Source organism: Ascaphus truei, chromosome 3, assembly GCF_040206685.1.
Source record: "Ascaphus truei isolate aAscTru1 chromosome 3, aAscTru1.hap1, whole genome shotgun sequence".
NCBI lineage: Eukaryota > Metazoa > Chordata > Amphibia > Anura > Ascaphidae > Ascaphus > Ascaphus truei.
Window position 1 is genome coordinate 347,240,657 of NC_134485.1, and position 17,286 is coordinate 347,257,942.

Sequence of the window (17,286 nt, forward strand, 5' to 3'; positions counted from 1 at the left end):
TGGGATTAAAATATGGCTATCCTATTAGAGTTACTTTTAGAACAGGGAGAGGGAGTGGCTCAGTGAGTAAAGACACTGACTGGCACTGAGTGTCAGCTCCTTGCGACCTTGGGCAAGTCACTTTATCTCCCTGTGCCTGCAAAATGTATCTGTAAAGCGCTGCATACAACTAGCAGGGGTGCGCAATCTCCTCCCCCGCTCGGCACCGGCATCAAATGACGCCATGGCAGCGCGGCATCACGAGACCCCACTGCGTCAATTGACATCGTGTTACCATGACGACGTTCGCTGGAAGCCAAGGTAAGTTAATTAGAGGCCTCGCGAGGTCCCCCGGCATTTACTTTAAATGCCTTGGGGGAGAGCGCGGGACCTCCGTAATTGCCACCCCTCCCCCCCCGTTTGTGCACCCTGCTTTACAGGGTTCTGCAAAGTTCAGGGGGTGTGGCTAAGTATTCCACCAAAGACTGGCTATTAATAATGAGAATATCATGTGACGTCATTTACTCTGCATACTAAGAGATACATATTCAGCACCGTGGCAAATAGACAAATCAAACCATACCACACACTGAATGGGTAGGGCCGCATCCATGCTAAGTGCGATGGCGTGCACGATGTAAACATAATGCATCGTCCATAGGAGTGCGCGCAGGTTTTTTTTACATTTTGTCTCGCAACGGCACTGTCACGTGAGCGGTTCAGCCAATGAGGGCACGCACTGCTACCAAGAGGTGCCACGGACAGAACCATTTGTCATACAAATTTTGGAGCAAGTGTCAAACTTAGTCTTGTTACATTAGTCAATCGCCTGAATCTTACATTTCTAAGTATTAGAGAAAGGAAGTTATTAGTGCGTTTATATATTAAGGCAAAAACTTAAACGCATGTTTTAGGCGGTTTTTTTTCTCTGTTGTAAAACCATGAACCCAACAGCTAATTTCCGACAGGGGTTGGCTTATGTTGTTCTCAATGGGAGAAAAATGGTATACAAGTCTTGCCCTGTAGTTATGAAATCAGAAGCTCTGTGTTTTGGACCAAACACTTGAATTGTCATCTTTCTACGCCAGTAACTTCTCTGGGGAAAATGGTAATGTATAGGGATTTCTGTTTTATAATTTTATTTTAAGAAACGCTTCTCCATTAATTGTATGTTCTTGTAATTATCTTTTTCCGTAATCTGAGGCACTGTAGTTTTATATATGAAAACATTCTTTAAGAAGTATGCTTTGGAGCTCTGAATGAACTGTTCCCCACCCTGGAGTATTTACATTTTCTGACACATTTTGCTACAACAGATTGTGTGTGTTAAGTGCATAGTTTTTTTCTATAATAAACAGGGACCCGAGACCCTCGCAGATATATTAATTTATGTATTTTGCATATTTCTTGCGTGGTGGCAGTGGATGAACATGATTACAAATAAGGGGTTACTATTAAGTCACTGAAAGTACCTTGTGCAGGGAAAAAGGTGAGTTGGCTAGAGTAGCAGTGTGTATTAACCCTGGTTGCATATCCAAGTCACATGCGCGGTTTGTGACAGATGGTATATGGGGACAGATTGATGGGGAGATATTGTTAATTTGAGGGACCTTTGCCAAGATGAAAAGTGGGCGAGCTTGCAATCGGTGTATTAACCCTGGTCCCATATGCAGGTCACGTGCTCACAGGTATGCCATACGCGACAGCCCAACAATTATTTTAGAACAGTGTGAGGGGGGCAGGGTGGGGTTAGGCGCTCTTACCCAAGGCATTTAAATCAAGTGCTGGGGGATCGCGTGAGGCCTCTGCTACAATAAAACTTACCTTGATTCAGATGACGCGTCGCCATGGCAACGCGGCGTCCTGCGGGGTGACGTCACACAACAGTCTCCATGGAAACGGGGCCATGTGACGTCACGTGATCCACGGCGTCATTTGACGCCGCACACAAGCGATGGGCGCGAAAGCGAGCTGCTCAAAAAGTGCGTGCGCCCCTCTTCTAGAACAGGGGGCGCAAACTTTTTTCCCCTGCGCCCCCCTGCCGGATGTCTTCCTCTCTGCACGCCCCCCTCCCTCCTCCTCGCCTTGATTCCCGGCGTCTGGACGTCACGTTGCCATAGCAACGCGACATCACATGACCCCGTGGCGTCTCCAGATGCCGGCTGAATCAAGGCAAGTAGGTTTACAGAGGCCCTGCAGGTCCCCCGGCACTTAATTGAAGTGCCTTCGGGAAGCACGTGGGGCCTCTGTAAACCCAGCGCCCCCCGCTGTTAATCTCGCACCCCCCCCTGGGGGTCGCGCCCCCACTTTGCGCACCGCTGTTCTAGAACATGCAGCATGTACAGTCAGTCAAACACACACAAGGTCTATAACTCCGCTCAACGTTAAAACAAACAAATAACTGATTAAAACATTTTTGTTGAGGGAACCGGATGTTTCACTTTTCTCATGTTGCATACAAGGCACTGAAGAGGCTATGTGTAATACAAAAATTCCCAACACACCCCTAAAGTGCTGAAGAAGTTAAGGAGTCTTTTGGTGCTAGCTAGAACATTCCCAAATTTCACCTAGATAATATACGTGGGGATTTTTTTTAACAGATCCCCAAAATTTAAATAGCAATCTGCAATTTGCCAATGGCAGCCAAAAAATTGGCAGGATAATGAGATTTGTCAATTCCCAGCTATGTCCGGCCAAGAAATGTGCCCTGGGACATGGTTCCCGATAGATTTGGCAGCATCGTTCCTCATTCTCTGGCCATGATGCCTTCACAGAAAGTGCCTCTCCAATTCTTAACAGTGACAATGTTTTGCCATGTGCAGTGCATGTTGTCCAACTTTTATCAGTTAAAAGCAGCAACCCCCAGCTCAGGATGAGGGGGGCGAGGCTTCCACAGCAGAACCGCCCAAGATACTTGCCAGAAGTTACAATATTACTTGATGTTTTTAAAGGGTATTTAAATGGCTGTCCAATAAGAAGTAGCAACAAGTTTCCCATTGGTCTGAAACTTGGTAGCCCTTTTAATTTTTACTGGAGGTAGATTGAAACCAGGTAACTTCACAGGTAAACATTCCATGAACCATTTGGTCGCAGAAGCAAAAAATAAACTATTTTTAAAAGTGGGTATGAGTTAATGGGTTAACACCTTTGCTGCTAGAGGGGCAAGCTGTGCAATATGTTGCAGACTCCTCCTGATAACCGGATGCTATGAAGAGATCGAACGCCCTTCACTATGATGAGACCATTTGTGGAACTCCTTTTTCCCTCGTTATAAGATTTCCTGCTTGAATAGCAATTACAATGCAATCACTAACCGTGTTTAAAACACAGAACTTGATGATAGAGAATTAGTGTTCCGCTTGAAAGGCACAAAGTAAAATTCTCATCAAGGTGATTTAAAGAGGAACATTGTATTAGTAATATTAATGTCTTCTAAGTGGGACAGGCTTATCCTTATTTTTTGTAGGTGGCATCTTCCTCTTTATGCAACAGCATTCTGGAGATATCCGTTTATAAATGTATGGGCTTTGACACATTTAAGATGGCTGCCATATTGAAATGAAAAGCAAAAAAAAAAAAAAAGTAGCCACCAGATTAAATCAAACCCCTCCCAATTCTCACCATACCTAGTTTAACTTGGGGGGTGGGGAATCCTTTTAGCAGTCAAATAGGAGTTAAAAAAAAATAAAAAAATGTTATCACCGGTATTAGCTCGTTTTGTTTGGTTCTAGGAGGGATTGCCCTTTTAGCTGCTGAACTGCAACCGGAATAGCCAAAATGTGTCACTTTTCCCTAAGTAGTGTTTCCTGTCAAACTATTGCTAAAACTCTTATAGCATGCCCTTATCCACACTCCTGTCTGGATAACTGTACTTAGATTGTAAGATCTCCGGGGCAGGGCTTTTCTTTCCTATGGTCTGATCTTATTTGTTGAACTTATTGTAATATAATTCCCTGTACTGTATTGTCAATCTTGTAAAGTGCCAAGTACAGCAGCTGCCTCACAACCTTCTCCTTTCCAAAATTCTGTTGCTAGAATTTCATTTTCTCCCCAAACTCTTCTCATCTCCTCCTGATATCCCTCTCCTGGCTTCCCATCAAGTTTCAGATCACCTACAAACTTACCCTCCTTATCTTCAAGCATCTCCACTCATCTGCTCCTTCCTACTGTACATATCAGCTCTGATCTCTCCTTATGCCCGTGTTCTACCCATAACAGTCTCCTTTCCTCCCGTTTTTGACAACCACTGCTCTCTCGCCTTAGACCTTTTTCCCTCATTGGCCCCTTACCTGTGGAACTTCCTCACACTGTATACACCAAGCATTTTCTCTCCCCACATTTATGTTAAAACTCACTTCTTAAATGAAGTGTTTCAATAGCCCCTAGACTCATGGCTACTGTCCCACACCGACAGCCCTACCAACCATTGTAACCAAACACTGCCATCTACTGCACTTATTCCCTCTCCTGCTGTCTTCAAGTCTCCTAACATACCACTTGGGGAGTAATCTCTGGGCAGGAGTTTCCTTTCCTATTGTCTGATCTGGTTTCATGCACTTATTGTATTATAATTCCCTGTACTATATTGTCTCTTGGAAAGCGCAGAGTACAGCTGTGCACACTACATAAATAAAGATATAAATACTAAAGCTGACAGGTCAATAGAAAGATGAAGGCCGTCAATATAAATTTCATTGCACAGCCCATACCTAGAACATTTTAAAGGTAAGCACAGAAAAAAACATTAAGCAGAGACTAAAATATATATCAAAACACCATTGCCGTTATATATATATATATATATATATATATATATATATATATATATTTGACCCCTAGGTGGGAAGCAAGGGGTCTGTAGAGCTGAACTAAATTTCATTTGAGCCTCAGGCACACACTGATTCCTGAGATATTTACATCGGAAGGTGATGCCAGTAGTGCTGACATGTTTTAAAAGGTCTGACGCTGTTGCTTCCTATTGGTTCGCGGGATGCATGACAGACATTTTCTATACGGGATGGGAAATTTGGTCACAGCTGTCTCGCCGCAACCATGTGCGCTAGTGTAGGGGTTAACTTTAAGGTAAGGGCTTAGGGTAGGAGGTAGCGTTATTATTGGGGGTTAACATTAGGGTCTTACTTGGCGAAGCGGCTAGCAGACGAGTTCACTTGCGGCTAAATGCCAGCAGTCATTTGGCCGCGGAGAAACACAGGCCATGATCAAATGTCCTAGACCGTTTTCTAAGCCTTGGCGGCGCTGCTACTGGCAGACCCTCCTAATGTATCTCGGGAAGCAGGGGTCCCCAGAGTTGAAATAAACACTATTCTGTTCCGGAGACCCACTGATACCAAAATATATCTATATATGAATGAGCTGGGATTAATCAGGTGCTCTTGGACAAATAAAGATATCACAGTTTACAATTTCCTCTACCCATTTGTTCACAGGAGAAAAAAATATATATTATATAGTGCGGCAGCATTTCTTTTCCTTATTACAAGGCACGAAGACGCAGGACCTGAGAATGCAGAACTACCGATATAAAAATAAATATAATTTCCTACCACAGCCAATTTGAAACAGTAATTTTGAACCTGTACGCAGAATACCTATACTCAGGAAAAACTTTAGTATAGAAAAGTCAGGATACCATTTGTTTTAGTTGAATCGTGAAAGTATTGCAGGTGATCTCAAAACAAAGTCAAGTGTTTTTATACAAGAACTTTAGACTTGTTTTGTCTCAGAATTTCAATGCGCGGTAGTATTTTCTGTTGATCAAATGAAAGACTGCACAAATTACTTAGACGTTGTGGAGTCCAATAAAACGTATCACTAAGATTATACAAAAAGTCACTCATCACAGTCCAATGAGAAAGAGAATCAGTGATTGCTTGGGAGGCAATTTCCTCTTCTACCACCAATATAGGAACTAAGGCTAAGGCCCCGCTCCCTCAGTCAGCGCGCCCGCACTGCAGACAGGCGGGGCGCTGACAGACAGACCGCGATATGCGGTCTGTAGGGAGCTGGGAGCCGGAGTGGGATCTGGTTGTGGTGCCGTCCACCCCCCACACACATACACACACATATACATACACACTTTAACCCGCAGCTCCTTCCCTGCTCCCGCCCAAGGCGCCTCCCATCTAGCTCCTTCCCTTCCCTCCTCCCCATTGGCTGACTCGAGTACCACGTGACGCGTCAGCACCGAAATTCACAAGATTCTTGCAGCATCGGCTGACGCGTCACAGTACGTAGTCGGCCCTGCCGGAAGGAGGCAGCGGGGGCAGGGACCATTCGGACAGGAGTCTGGTGGCTCGCGGCCGCGCGCCCCGCCAGCCACAGCGGGTTCGCAGCCTAAGTGACCCATGTGTTCCAGGCCTAAAACCTACGTCAGAGCAAACACCACGTGACGTGCACCATCAAGAGAATGACACGTAACTAGACTTCCCTTTCCCAGCAAGTGCCTCAATTTGCACGCAAGATGTGATGACATCCTGCCCTTCAACACATGGCCCTGTGCCAGTCACAGGAAACGACAGGAAGTTTAGGGATATTAAATAAATTGCCAGATAGTCCTGCTATGGGGAACAATTATTTGTAATCAACACTAAATTGAAGAGCAGAGGAAAATATTACAAAGGTGGCAAGACATAATACATAAACATTTACAAAAATGCATATGATTATGTGACCACAATACAAAATTACACTTTTCTGTCAATTTAAGGGAAACTGGATGAACACAGAATTTTAGTTACTTGTTAATACAGTTGAGATTCTGTATGAATCTGCCAAAAATAATTTTTAAAAATATTAAAAAATAAAAATAAAAACTGTCAAAAGGTTTAAGGTAATCCTAAATATTAGAAATGAAGACAATTTTCTCTGCACTCATTAAAAATCACTGGTTCAGTCTCTGGTAATGTTTAGTCACAGTATAAAGCAGACAAAATAAACAAAGGAACTAACAGCACAACATCTTGGGGTAGTCTCTTCGTCAGTTGATCGGAGGAAGGGAGTACCCCGAAACTTTGTGCCATTTCTTTGTCTGTTTTATAATAAACTAGCTGATATACCCAGCGTTGCCCAGAGGCAGGGGGGGGGGCGTGAAAGGCAGGGGGGGTGGCGTGAAAGGCAGGGGGTGGCGTGAAAGGCAGGGGGGGGCGACACACACAGTGAGACACACACTCACAGTGAGACACACACACACGGCAGCCAGAGGGTTAAAAGTCATCCGAGGCTCCGCCCCGTGACGTTCCACGCTCGGGGTCCTCCTGACGTAACCGCCTTTCGGTGTGTGTGTGTGAACCGAGCGCGACACCCGGCGAGCGGCGTCAGGGGGGGGAAAGGCCGGAGAGGGGACCGCGCGGGGAGAGCGTGCCTGTACGTGCGTCAGGCAGCGCGTGCAGGGGGTATTAGAGGGAGGGGGGAGCCGGGCACCGGGAGAGAGTGGAGCTGCGCGCAGGTGAGACCGGGGGTCAGGGAGGCTGTGACACCTACCTCTACTTCCGGGCGCCGCCATCTTCTCACTCGGCGCCGCGAGGAAGGGGGTCCTTCCGGGCGCCGCCATCTTAGGCGCCGTGAGGGAGGAAGGGGGTCCTTCCGGGCGCCGCCATCTTAGGCGCCGCGAGGTAGCCTGCCTGGCCAATGCCTGTTCCCCCGCCGGGGATGGAGATGAGGGGAGCGCCGGGAGAGGTGAGCGGAGGGAGGGGTGAGCGGAGGGAGGGAGAGGTGAGCAGAGGGAGGGGAGAGGTGAGCGGAGGGAGGGGAGAGGTGAGCGGAGGGAGGGGAGAGGTGAGCGGAGGGAGGGGAGAGGTGAGCGGAGGGAGGGGAGAGGTGAGCGGAGGGAGGGGAGAGGTGAGCGGAGGGAGGGGAGAGGTGAGCGGAGGGAGGGGAGAGGTGAGCGGAGGGAGGGGAGGGAGGGGAGAGGTGAGCGGAGGGAGGGGAGAGGTGAGCGGAGGGAGGGGAGAGATGAGCGGAGGGAGGGGAGAGATGAGCGGAGGGAGGGGAGAGATGAGCGGAGGGAGGGGAGAGATGAGCGGAGGGAGGGGAGAGATGAGCGGAGGGAGGGGAGAGGTGTGTGTGTGGCGCGCCGAGGGGGAAGAGAGTGGCAGTTGGGTGACGTCAGACCCACCAATCTGATTGGCCAGAGGCTGAGGACCAATCAGATTCACCGCAGCTAGTACCAACCTTTCGAATTTTATATATTAAGATGTGGATAAGGATAAACAGGCATTTACCAGTGAATTAAATGAATGCAGAGGAAGATTTTCTTGCCTTTCTTATGGATTTGGGAGCAGTGAGCCAGGCACCTTTCCCCCCCACAAAGAACGTAAAACAATTTTGAATTTAAAGTGTTTAAATAAACTACAGTTTGCTATACAATCAGAAATGAATCCACTACTGCGTGGGATTGTAAATCATAGCACTGGATCAAGCACTGGAGGGAAATGTATTTGACATTCAGTGAAGGAGGCAAGGCTGGGAAGATGTCTATTATCAGTTACTGCCTTTGAAATGGCTGATGAAACCTGTATGATCAACATCACCCCTTTGGAAATGTACAATCTCCTTGCATAGCCCAGGTACCAAACCCTAAATGATAATCCCTGTAACTGGGTTCTTCAACTAGTTTCCCAAAGGTGCCAGACAAGAAAGGGAAATAGAAGGGCCCCACCTGTATTCCAATGTTTGATGCACTGAATGTTTTGCCGGCATTTATAACATCTGCCCTATATACATTTTCATTAACTTAATTTACAAGTAAGTTTCAAGTGTAAAATATTGCACTTTACTACTTAAGCAACTGTTAGGAAGAGCAGAAAGCCCACGAGCCATGTCAAAGAACTTTGCAGGGCCACCACTTGAAGATCTTTGCTATATTGGTTAATGACATAACTATAGATTCTGTAAACCAGACCATGCAAGAGTCAGATACTGTATATTTAATATATATTACGACTACAATGTAGCAAAAATAATCAGTATGAAAAAAAACATCCCTCCCAAAAGACAAAAAGCACCTACCGGTTGCATTGGTGATTGTTAAAGGGAGTCCTTGTAGTTGGTGCACTTGGATACCGGAGGCTCCTAGGGCACCGAGGTTAATGGTCTGGAGTCCTTGAAGGCCTTGAAGGCCCTGAAGGCCGGCCAAGGAGGACAGCTGGGAGGCGTTGACTGTTACTGTGCCAGCAGGCATGGAGGTGAGGGTGGTGGTACTGCCAGTCTGCCCCAGTGTCATCCCCTGCATGGGGGCAAGGGTGATTGTCTGAGCTTGTGGATTCTGGACCTGCAGATTCTGCAACTGGATGGTTTGCCAGGTCACCTGCCCATTGGGCCCCATAGTGGGCGTACGGATAATGATGGGGCCGGTGCTAGGCATGGTCTGAAACTGAAGATTTTGAAGGGCCTCTTGAGAGATGGCCTGTGTACTAAATGTCTGACCAGACAACTGAGCTGCCTGCAGTGTCTGTATAGTCTGACCACCCTGTAGTAGTTGAGGCTGGATGAGGATTTGCTGCTGTTGCTGGTTTTGGTCCCCTTCCTTCTGCTGGCTCAGCTGAACTGTGTCACTGACCAAATTCTGCAGGCCGCTGGATCTCTGTTGTGTCTGGACTTGCCCGGATGGGCTGCTACAATTCATTAGCCCCATATTGCTTGGGCTGGTGATGGTGGAGAAACTGTTGGCATTGGTAAAGAACGTGCCTGTGTTAGCCTGGGAGGTGGCCAGATGTGAGGAACTGATGGCAGCCATGGAAGTAATTGGCTGTGAGTTGTCCTGAGAACCACTGCTCAGAGTCACCGACTGAGATGTGGGCGTCAGGGATGCCGCGTTCACAGGCATCAGAGTGATGTTTCCATTAAGAGCCACATTAGTCAAATATTGAGTCTGACCTGAAAGCATATTGTTGGTTAGGCCCATACCCTGGATAGGGACAGCTTGCTGCAGTATGTTGGGCATCGTAGTGAGTATGTTCCCTGTGCTAGAACGGTTAGTGGTGATGATCTGCTGATTATTGGCCGGGACGATCTGCAGCTGACCCGAGGCATCCTGCTGGACATTGACCTGGGCTGGGGCAGTCGTGAACTGCAGCTGCTGCCCATCCACTGTCTGGAACTGGTGGTGGGGTATGACTTGGTACTGAATGTTGGGCATTACACTTTGAAGACTGGCCAACACCTGTTGATTCTGCACATTGGGGGCAGTTGCTACCACATACTGCCCGGGCGCTATTGCCCGGTTCTTGGTATCTCCCCCAGACTGGTCTTTAGAAGAAGATATGATCTGCCAGCCATTGGCTGTCTGGGTGATCTGAGCGGTAGTCAGATCAAGCTCTGTTTCTCCCTGCTGCTGACCACCACCGTTGCCATTCTCGGGAGGCTCAATTCTACTACACGTGGCAGCCAATAAAGCCAAAGGGGACGGCTGTGAGTCCTGCAAGAGATTATCAGGAGATGTTCAATAATTTTATATAGGCTGTATAGGGATGAGTTAATTTCTTGAGAATCAGAAATGCTTTACTGCATATAACAGGCAGTTAGACATTGGAATACGTCTACACTATAGCTTTTATTTGGGATATTAAACTATTACTTCGTAAGAGAATGTACATCCATTCATTAGTTCAAAAGGTTAAACTGAACCATTGTAAAGGCTTAGTCTGTCAGTCATTTAAAAAAAAATTAAACAATAAAAAAAAAACACCTTAGTAGACAGTTGCTAACAACAAATAACGGATTTTGTAATGATGGAAATATATCTACAGACCATACACTAATGTGATTCTAACATGATGCAAAAGCAGGAAATCAGTTGGGATGGGAACAATTTACTTAATATTTCTACTGTATTTTCAGGACTAAAAAAATCCAAGAGATTTTCTATTGAGTTCGCTTAGAACAGCAAAAAGGAGGCGTTGATATTTTAAAGGTTTAATTAGTCAGCAATCTGTAAGTATGGACTGGATATATAGAAATATACAGTGAAGTTTTCCGTGGAAGTCGCCTATACCCATCCGTGGGTGAGGAGGCGTAAAGTAAGATATATATAGCTAGCATTAGGGCGCTGACAGACAGTTTCAATTGGTAACCTGCACACCTGCATCCAATAGTGACTGGACACTATAATTGTACTTTGTAATTAAGCCTGAGCACCTCATGACTTTTCTATAAATGTAACTCTTTATACTCCCTAAATCCACATAATTTAAAACGTCACATCAAATATGATCATTCTAGTGAGTTCAGGAAAATCAACAAAAACCATGATGTACCATACTCTTGTCCAGCTGTAAAAAATTAAGACAGTGGAGACAACAGCCCCGTGTGGTTTACAATTTTAAGTCTAAGGCTGCGTCCAGGGTTGCAGCAGCCGTGCGGAGGCGCGCTGAGGCAAAGCGGGTGCTTTCCCTGGCCTTGGTTAGCGCGCCGTCCGGGGGCGGGCCAGTGACGCCACAGAGCTGGTTCGCCCTCATTGGGCGAACCGCTCACGTGACCGACCCTGCACTTGAATCTAAAATTTTCCTAAGACCTACGCTTCCGCACGCGAGCCCCTGCTAAAGCCGCTCTCATTGCGGCTGCAAGGGCTCACTGGTAAGCGAGAGCGCGCCTCAGCACGGGTCAGCACCTAAGCGCTGACCATGCCCGAGGCCTAACTGGGCCATACTATGACCCTATTGTTCACCTCACTGTGACTGACTATATGACCTTGGGCAGCAGAAACTAAAAATTAGAATGCAAGCTCTTTGGGGTTAGGCATTGGTCATACGTGTAGTTAGGAAAGTTACAGGCTCAAGCAGAAAACAAAATATTAGTACACACTGTGCTACTAAATTATTTCACTGCCCAAAGGGGGCTGGTAACCCATCTGCCTGCATTACAGAAATATGTTTACATCACACCTATGCTAAATGTGATTAACCATTGTGTTGCTGTTAAGGTGTCTAACATAACAAGTGAGTAATCAACGGCTCCTTTAGTCTTCTTGGATGACAATGCCGTTTCCTTAATACAAGAATAAGTAAATTAATAATCCTATCATGTTTTGAGGCTCATTTTAAAATGTAACAGTGCAGTCACACTATTTAAAAAAAAACAACATTTTACCGCCTTTCAATAAATCTGTAGTTATATGCAGTGGTTGACAAATCAACAAAAAATCTACTCGCCACACAAAAAAATCTACTCGCCACCAAGTACCAAACGTATGCTGCTTGGGCCAATATTTACTCGCCCGGGGGTTAAATCCACTCGCCCGGGGCGAGCAAATGTATAGGTTTGTCGAACACTGGTTATATGCATTGATGCAGCACTCCATAGATATTTGCTTTCAATTTTTAGAGGTTTAGGAATTTAAGAGGTCTGCCATCTCCTTCAAAGTTAATATAAAATGTGTACTGTACAGTGTAAATTTGACATAGAAATCAATATTGTCAGAATGAGTAGTGGTTTGGGGAGAACAGTTCCTGTATCTCAAACATTTTTGAGAGACTAAATCTCATGATGGCATTTTGAATTGTAACGCCAGCCAAATTCACATAGGGTCCTTGGGGGTCAATTTTTTTTAATGACATCAAGTAACTTAATTTAGTCAAATAGGGGATATGGCTAAAATACCAACTGGCAGTGAATAAATGCCCTCACCAACACTTATTTATTTCAAGTTGAATTGTTCATTGTAGTAGTTTAGATATACATTCATTGTACTTGCTTAATGTTACACATTTAGCTTACTAAAAAAAAAAACACAAGTAGGGGTATGCAGTGTACTAAATGAAAGTTTCTTTCAATTTCAAACAGGTGTGCACCCTTTGAGGTTCATTTTAAAGAGCTTTGTCTTTAATTGATAGCCATAATTCCTAAAAAATCAAGTGAGAACTCACTTCTGGATTTACCCTATTAAGATGTCAATCATGGCGTTAACCTTCCTTCTGCCTGCGGGATTTGCATGGCAAATTTGTTCCAGCCCCCTCTGGCAATAAAAGGGTTGGTAACATCTCAAAGGGTGCCAGCATGTAAACAAACCAGCATGTCAGGGAAGTCAGAGCCACAGAGACAGGGCAGGGAGGATGGGTTTCTGGGGACAGCCCCAAGTGGGCAGTGCACCTTCAGCAAGGGGTGGGTGGGTAGCCAAAGGGTGGGAGCAAAGCAACCGGCCATAGAAAAGATGAACAGCCCCCCTCTCTCCTCCTGTAAAATAGAGGGGTGGGGAGGGATGTAGAGACAGGACCCTGCCCCGTGTGTGTGTATATATGTGCGGTGGGTGGGAGCCATACCTGCCCCTTCTGCATGAATCCGCCTCCTGCTCCGGACCGGCTATCAGGCCTCCCTGTTGACATGTCCTCGGAGGACTGCTCCTGTTCTGTTCGGGAAGGAAATCAGAAAGGGAATAAGATGTTACCCGAATTAAAAAAAAAAAAAAAAACCGTGTTAACAACCAGCTGGGACAACAAGACGGCGAAGGGAGGGGAAATACAACATGGCGGGTGCATGACACGGGGAATCCAACTTCCGGGAGGGAGGCCAGCCACCTCACAGCGATATACCGCCGGTATATGAGGGGAATCGGCGGTATTTCGGGGTGCGTAGGCAGAAGACGAATCCATGGCGGACATTTTAGGCGCAGGCCTGGTTATCTCCTGCGCACGATCACCGTGTGTATAAAAGGTTTCTGTACACGGGCGCACACGGGTTATGTACATGTAGTGTGAGCCCGTAGTGGGGAAGGGGTCGGTATCGTCCACGGGGTATTTTTTTCTCTCGATATATTTCTACCCCACCCACCGAGGGGGCAGAAAAAGGGCGGGAGAGGAGGAGAGACGGGGGAGGGGGATCCACCGCCACCTCCTCCGATTGAGGGAAAGGTTGTGGGAAAAAAAAGGGGGCGAGGAAGTAAAAGAAGATATAAAAGTGAGAACAGGAGGGAGGATAAGACTTTATACAACACCCTCATCTCCTCCTCCGGTGCCGGCGGCCTCCCCCCCATTTTGTGCCGCGCACCGAAGTCAGATAGGGGGGGGGATAGGGAGCCGCCGTTACTGGCCTGGCTGATATCACAGCGCCTCCAAGCCGCGTGTGGATACCGGTTATTACCCTCCCTCCACCGGTCCGGTGCCCACTTACCGCTCATTCTGTCGGGGGGGAGGGGGGCCACGGGCGCTCACACAAACCTCGGCACTGACGATGGCAACCTTAACCTGCCTGCAGCGCGGCCGAGACAGAGGAGGGGGCGGGGCCACGGGCGGAGATCGACAGCCGACCTGACCACTCCCGCTTAGGGGCGGCTCCGCCCGCCCAATGGGGTGGCGCGGAGGGCGGGGACTCGGCCGCGATTGACAGGAGCGGCCGGCCAATAGAGCACCGAGCAGCCCCGCCCCGCCACGGAGGTGGAGTGTGGGGGAGGGGAGAGAAAGAATGTAGGGGGGCAGGGTGGGGAGAAAAAATAAACCGTCTCCCTTCCTCTTCACTATCTGAGCCCGCCCTTAAAATATATTGACGTGCCGGGAGGCCAATGACAAGTGAAGGAAGAGAAAGGCGGCACTCTAGCCTAGCCAATAAGAGTGGAGAGCAGAGAGGCTAGGTTGAGGCTGAGATCCAAGGTGTGGTTGAATGTCAAAGGATTTGGGCGCCATTTCCTGGAATTTAAAGTTATCGGAATAAAGTTGTAATATAAACGTTTAATGTACGAAACGTCCTAACAAATTGAAGGGGAAACGTTTCATTTCCCAATATTATGACAAGAAAAAAAGTGAGACGCCCACCCAGAACATTCTTTAACACAAATGTTAAAGTACTAAAAACGTTTTAAAGAAATTGGGAAAGGGAATATACTAAATATAAACTAATAGATATTTTACAAGATCTGAAATAACTGGATTCTAAAATGTTTTTACTGCTATAGATTCTCAGCTCAGCAAATATAGGGGGCTAAAAACTCGATTGCGTTAGTAAATTTCCATTTGTAAGACACTATCCAATTATTTAACTAATTATACAGTTTGCAAACAACACATGAACATAGGTACCCTTCAGTTTTCCTATCAATATTTTCATTTGTAAAGCGCCAACATATTCCACAGTGCAATACAGAAGTTTCAATCTACAATAAAGGAGTTTACAAGCAATATATTTATATTTACAAACTAGTTATTAATAAATATAAAGACACAGTTGTTTTAATTTAAAATGTATCAATCAGGCATTCAACAATATTCCATGCATCAATAATTTCAAAACAAAGAACCATGCGTATATGTCTATATAGATATATACATCTATATATATCGATATATAAAGTCCCATAATGACCCACATACATACAATGCACATTTTATGAAGGTTTAACCTACAGTTTAGCACTCAAATTGACACTCAATAAATATTTTAATATCTTAGTACATAGGCCAAATACAGGAAACGTGTTTATCACGTTTATCAAGATTGTTAGCTACAAGCGCAGTCGTGACAGATTGTTCTGATGGTATAATAATGTGTTAAAAAAAAGTGACGGATCAAAACTCAGTACTGTATGTATGTATGTCTTTATTTATATAGCACAATTAATGTACAGCGTTTCACAGCAGTAATACACGTGACAATCATATAAATAACAAATAACACATAAAGGGAAGAAGTGCTTCAGACATAAAAGTAACATTTAGGAAAAGGAGTCCCTGCTCTGAAGAGCTTACAATCTAATTGTTAGGTAGCAAGAACGTACAGAGACAGTAGGAGGGCGTTCTGGTAAGTGCGATATGATACATCCTATCGTGATGTGTGCATCATATAACTCTCTATATCCTATTAATGATCTGTAAATCACAAGCTGACACAGGGCAAGATAGGCCCAAAGTTACTGGAGCATGTAAAAAATACCTCTCTAAGCATCAGTTTACAGACGCAGTAAAGTTGCAGGTCCCTCAGCCAATAAAAAGGGTAAAAGTACAATCAAAGAGATTGCAACCCTAACGGGCCAAAACGAGTGATATTTAGGGGTGATGGATATAAAAATGTCATTTTAATGGAAACGTTTCGATCTGAGACACAAATAAAATCTATGAGACTACTTATACTAACAATCAGTGAGTCTGACTCCAAATCAGCATGCACGTCTGCTAATCCTTAAATATATAAATTAAATGCACTTTATATGAAACTACCCATTTAATAAGTTAGACTTGTTCTTGTTTCTTGCAAAAGATAATCTTAAAATTGTACATTTTGGTATTTTCATTTTCCTACTTGCTATTTCTACCCCTACTCAGGTTCTTACATTGTGTGGCCTAATTACATATTATTCAGTTTAGATGCTTATATTGCTACCAGGTATACAGTGCGTTGCAGAGTTGTTAACAGACATGGAAAAATAATGCGTAGAAGATAAATAGGAATGAATGGCCAGTGCAGAAATAGTATACATAAAGTCCCTGGCCTAACATTTTCAAAAATACACTTGAGACATCATTAACCATTTTGCTGCCTCTGGTAGTTAAAGATCTCTGATGACTATTGTCCTATATTTGTGTTACAAACCTCTGTTCACTCTGTAAGAGGAGTAAAACGTGTCTGTCACGTTCATTTACATAAGTTCTCTACTCCTGTTTTGCTCAACTAATTTCATCCTGTAATTTGGGACGTTTTAATAGGACAAGTTAGGACGTAATTAACCCATTAGCGTATTACTGTACTATACAATGTACTACATTTTGCATCTCTCTCTGTCATTTCCTTTTCTTAGTGTTAAAAAACTCAGTTAAAAGTGACGTTAGAGATCATATAATTGCCTCTGATTAACAAGTGTCACTAATTCACTTGGTTAGCAACAATTTTAAGAAACGTGATTTAAAAAAAAATGTCGTACCATTTGACAGACACTCATATCGACAGAAATTAAAATCTTTCTGCTGCAAGAGGTCCATATCCGGTTCTTGACATCTCTTGAGTATAATATGAGAAACGGACTCTTCATAATACAAATTCTGCAAAGTGGTTTTGCGTTGGTACTTTGTCACACACCACGTTATAAATACAGTACCACACACTGAATGGTCTCTTTGGGTACAGTAAATCAATTGGAGGCAGAACTGTTAATAAACATTCGTTATGTCAGCAGTGAGGAGGTTATTTTGATACTAGAGAAACATACAAGGTGATCATAGGTGCCTTCTCCTTTTCCTTCAGACTCAACTGGAGATAGATTTGTGTCACTACCATTGTGATGAGAGAAGCCGACGTGTTTAGTTGAAGGACCTATTTTCTCTTTCTCTGACATCTGTGCAATAAGAGGGATCTGTATTAGCACTGCTATCA

The 17,286-nt window shown here is 45.1% G+C and overlaps 1 protein-coding gene across 1 annotated transcript in view; it reads right to left on the reverse strand.

Annotated features, from left to right (window-relative positions):
• SP1 (Sp1 transcription factor) overlaps positions 1-14,253 on the reverse strand; it is a 33,742-nt gene extending 19,489 nt beyond the window's left edge. Inside the window, exons 1-3 of the mRNA XM_075591813.1 lie at positions 14,101-14,253; positions 13,254-13,339; positions 9,007-10,414 (exon numbers count right to left, since the gene is read on the reverse strand). Of these exons, the coding sequence (XP_075447928.1) occupies positions 9,007-10,414; positions 13,254-13,339; positions 14,101-14,107 (1,501 nt within the window). The 5' untranslated portion in view covers positions 14,108-14,253. The remainder of the gene's footprint in view (positions 1-9,006; positions 10,415-13,253; positions 13,340-14,100) is intronic.
• Positions 14,254-17,286: the final 3,033 nt, after the last annotated feature.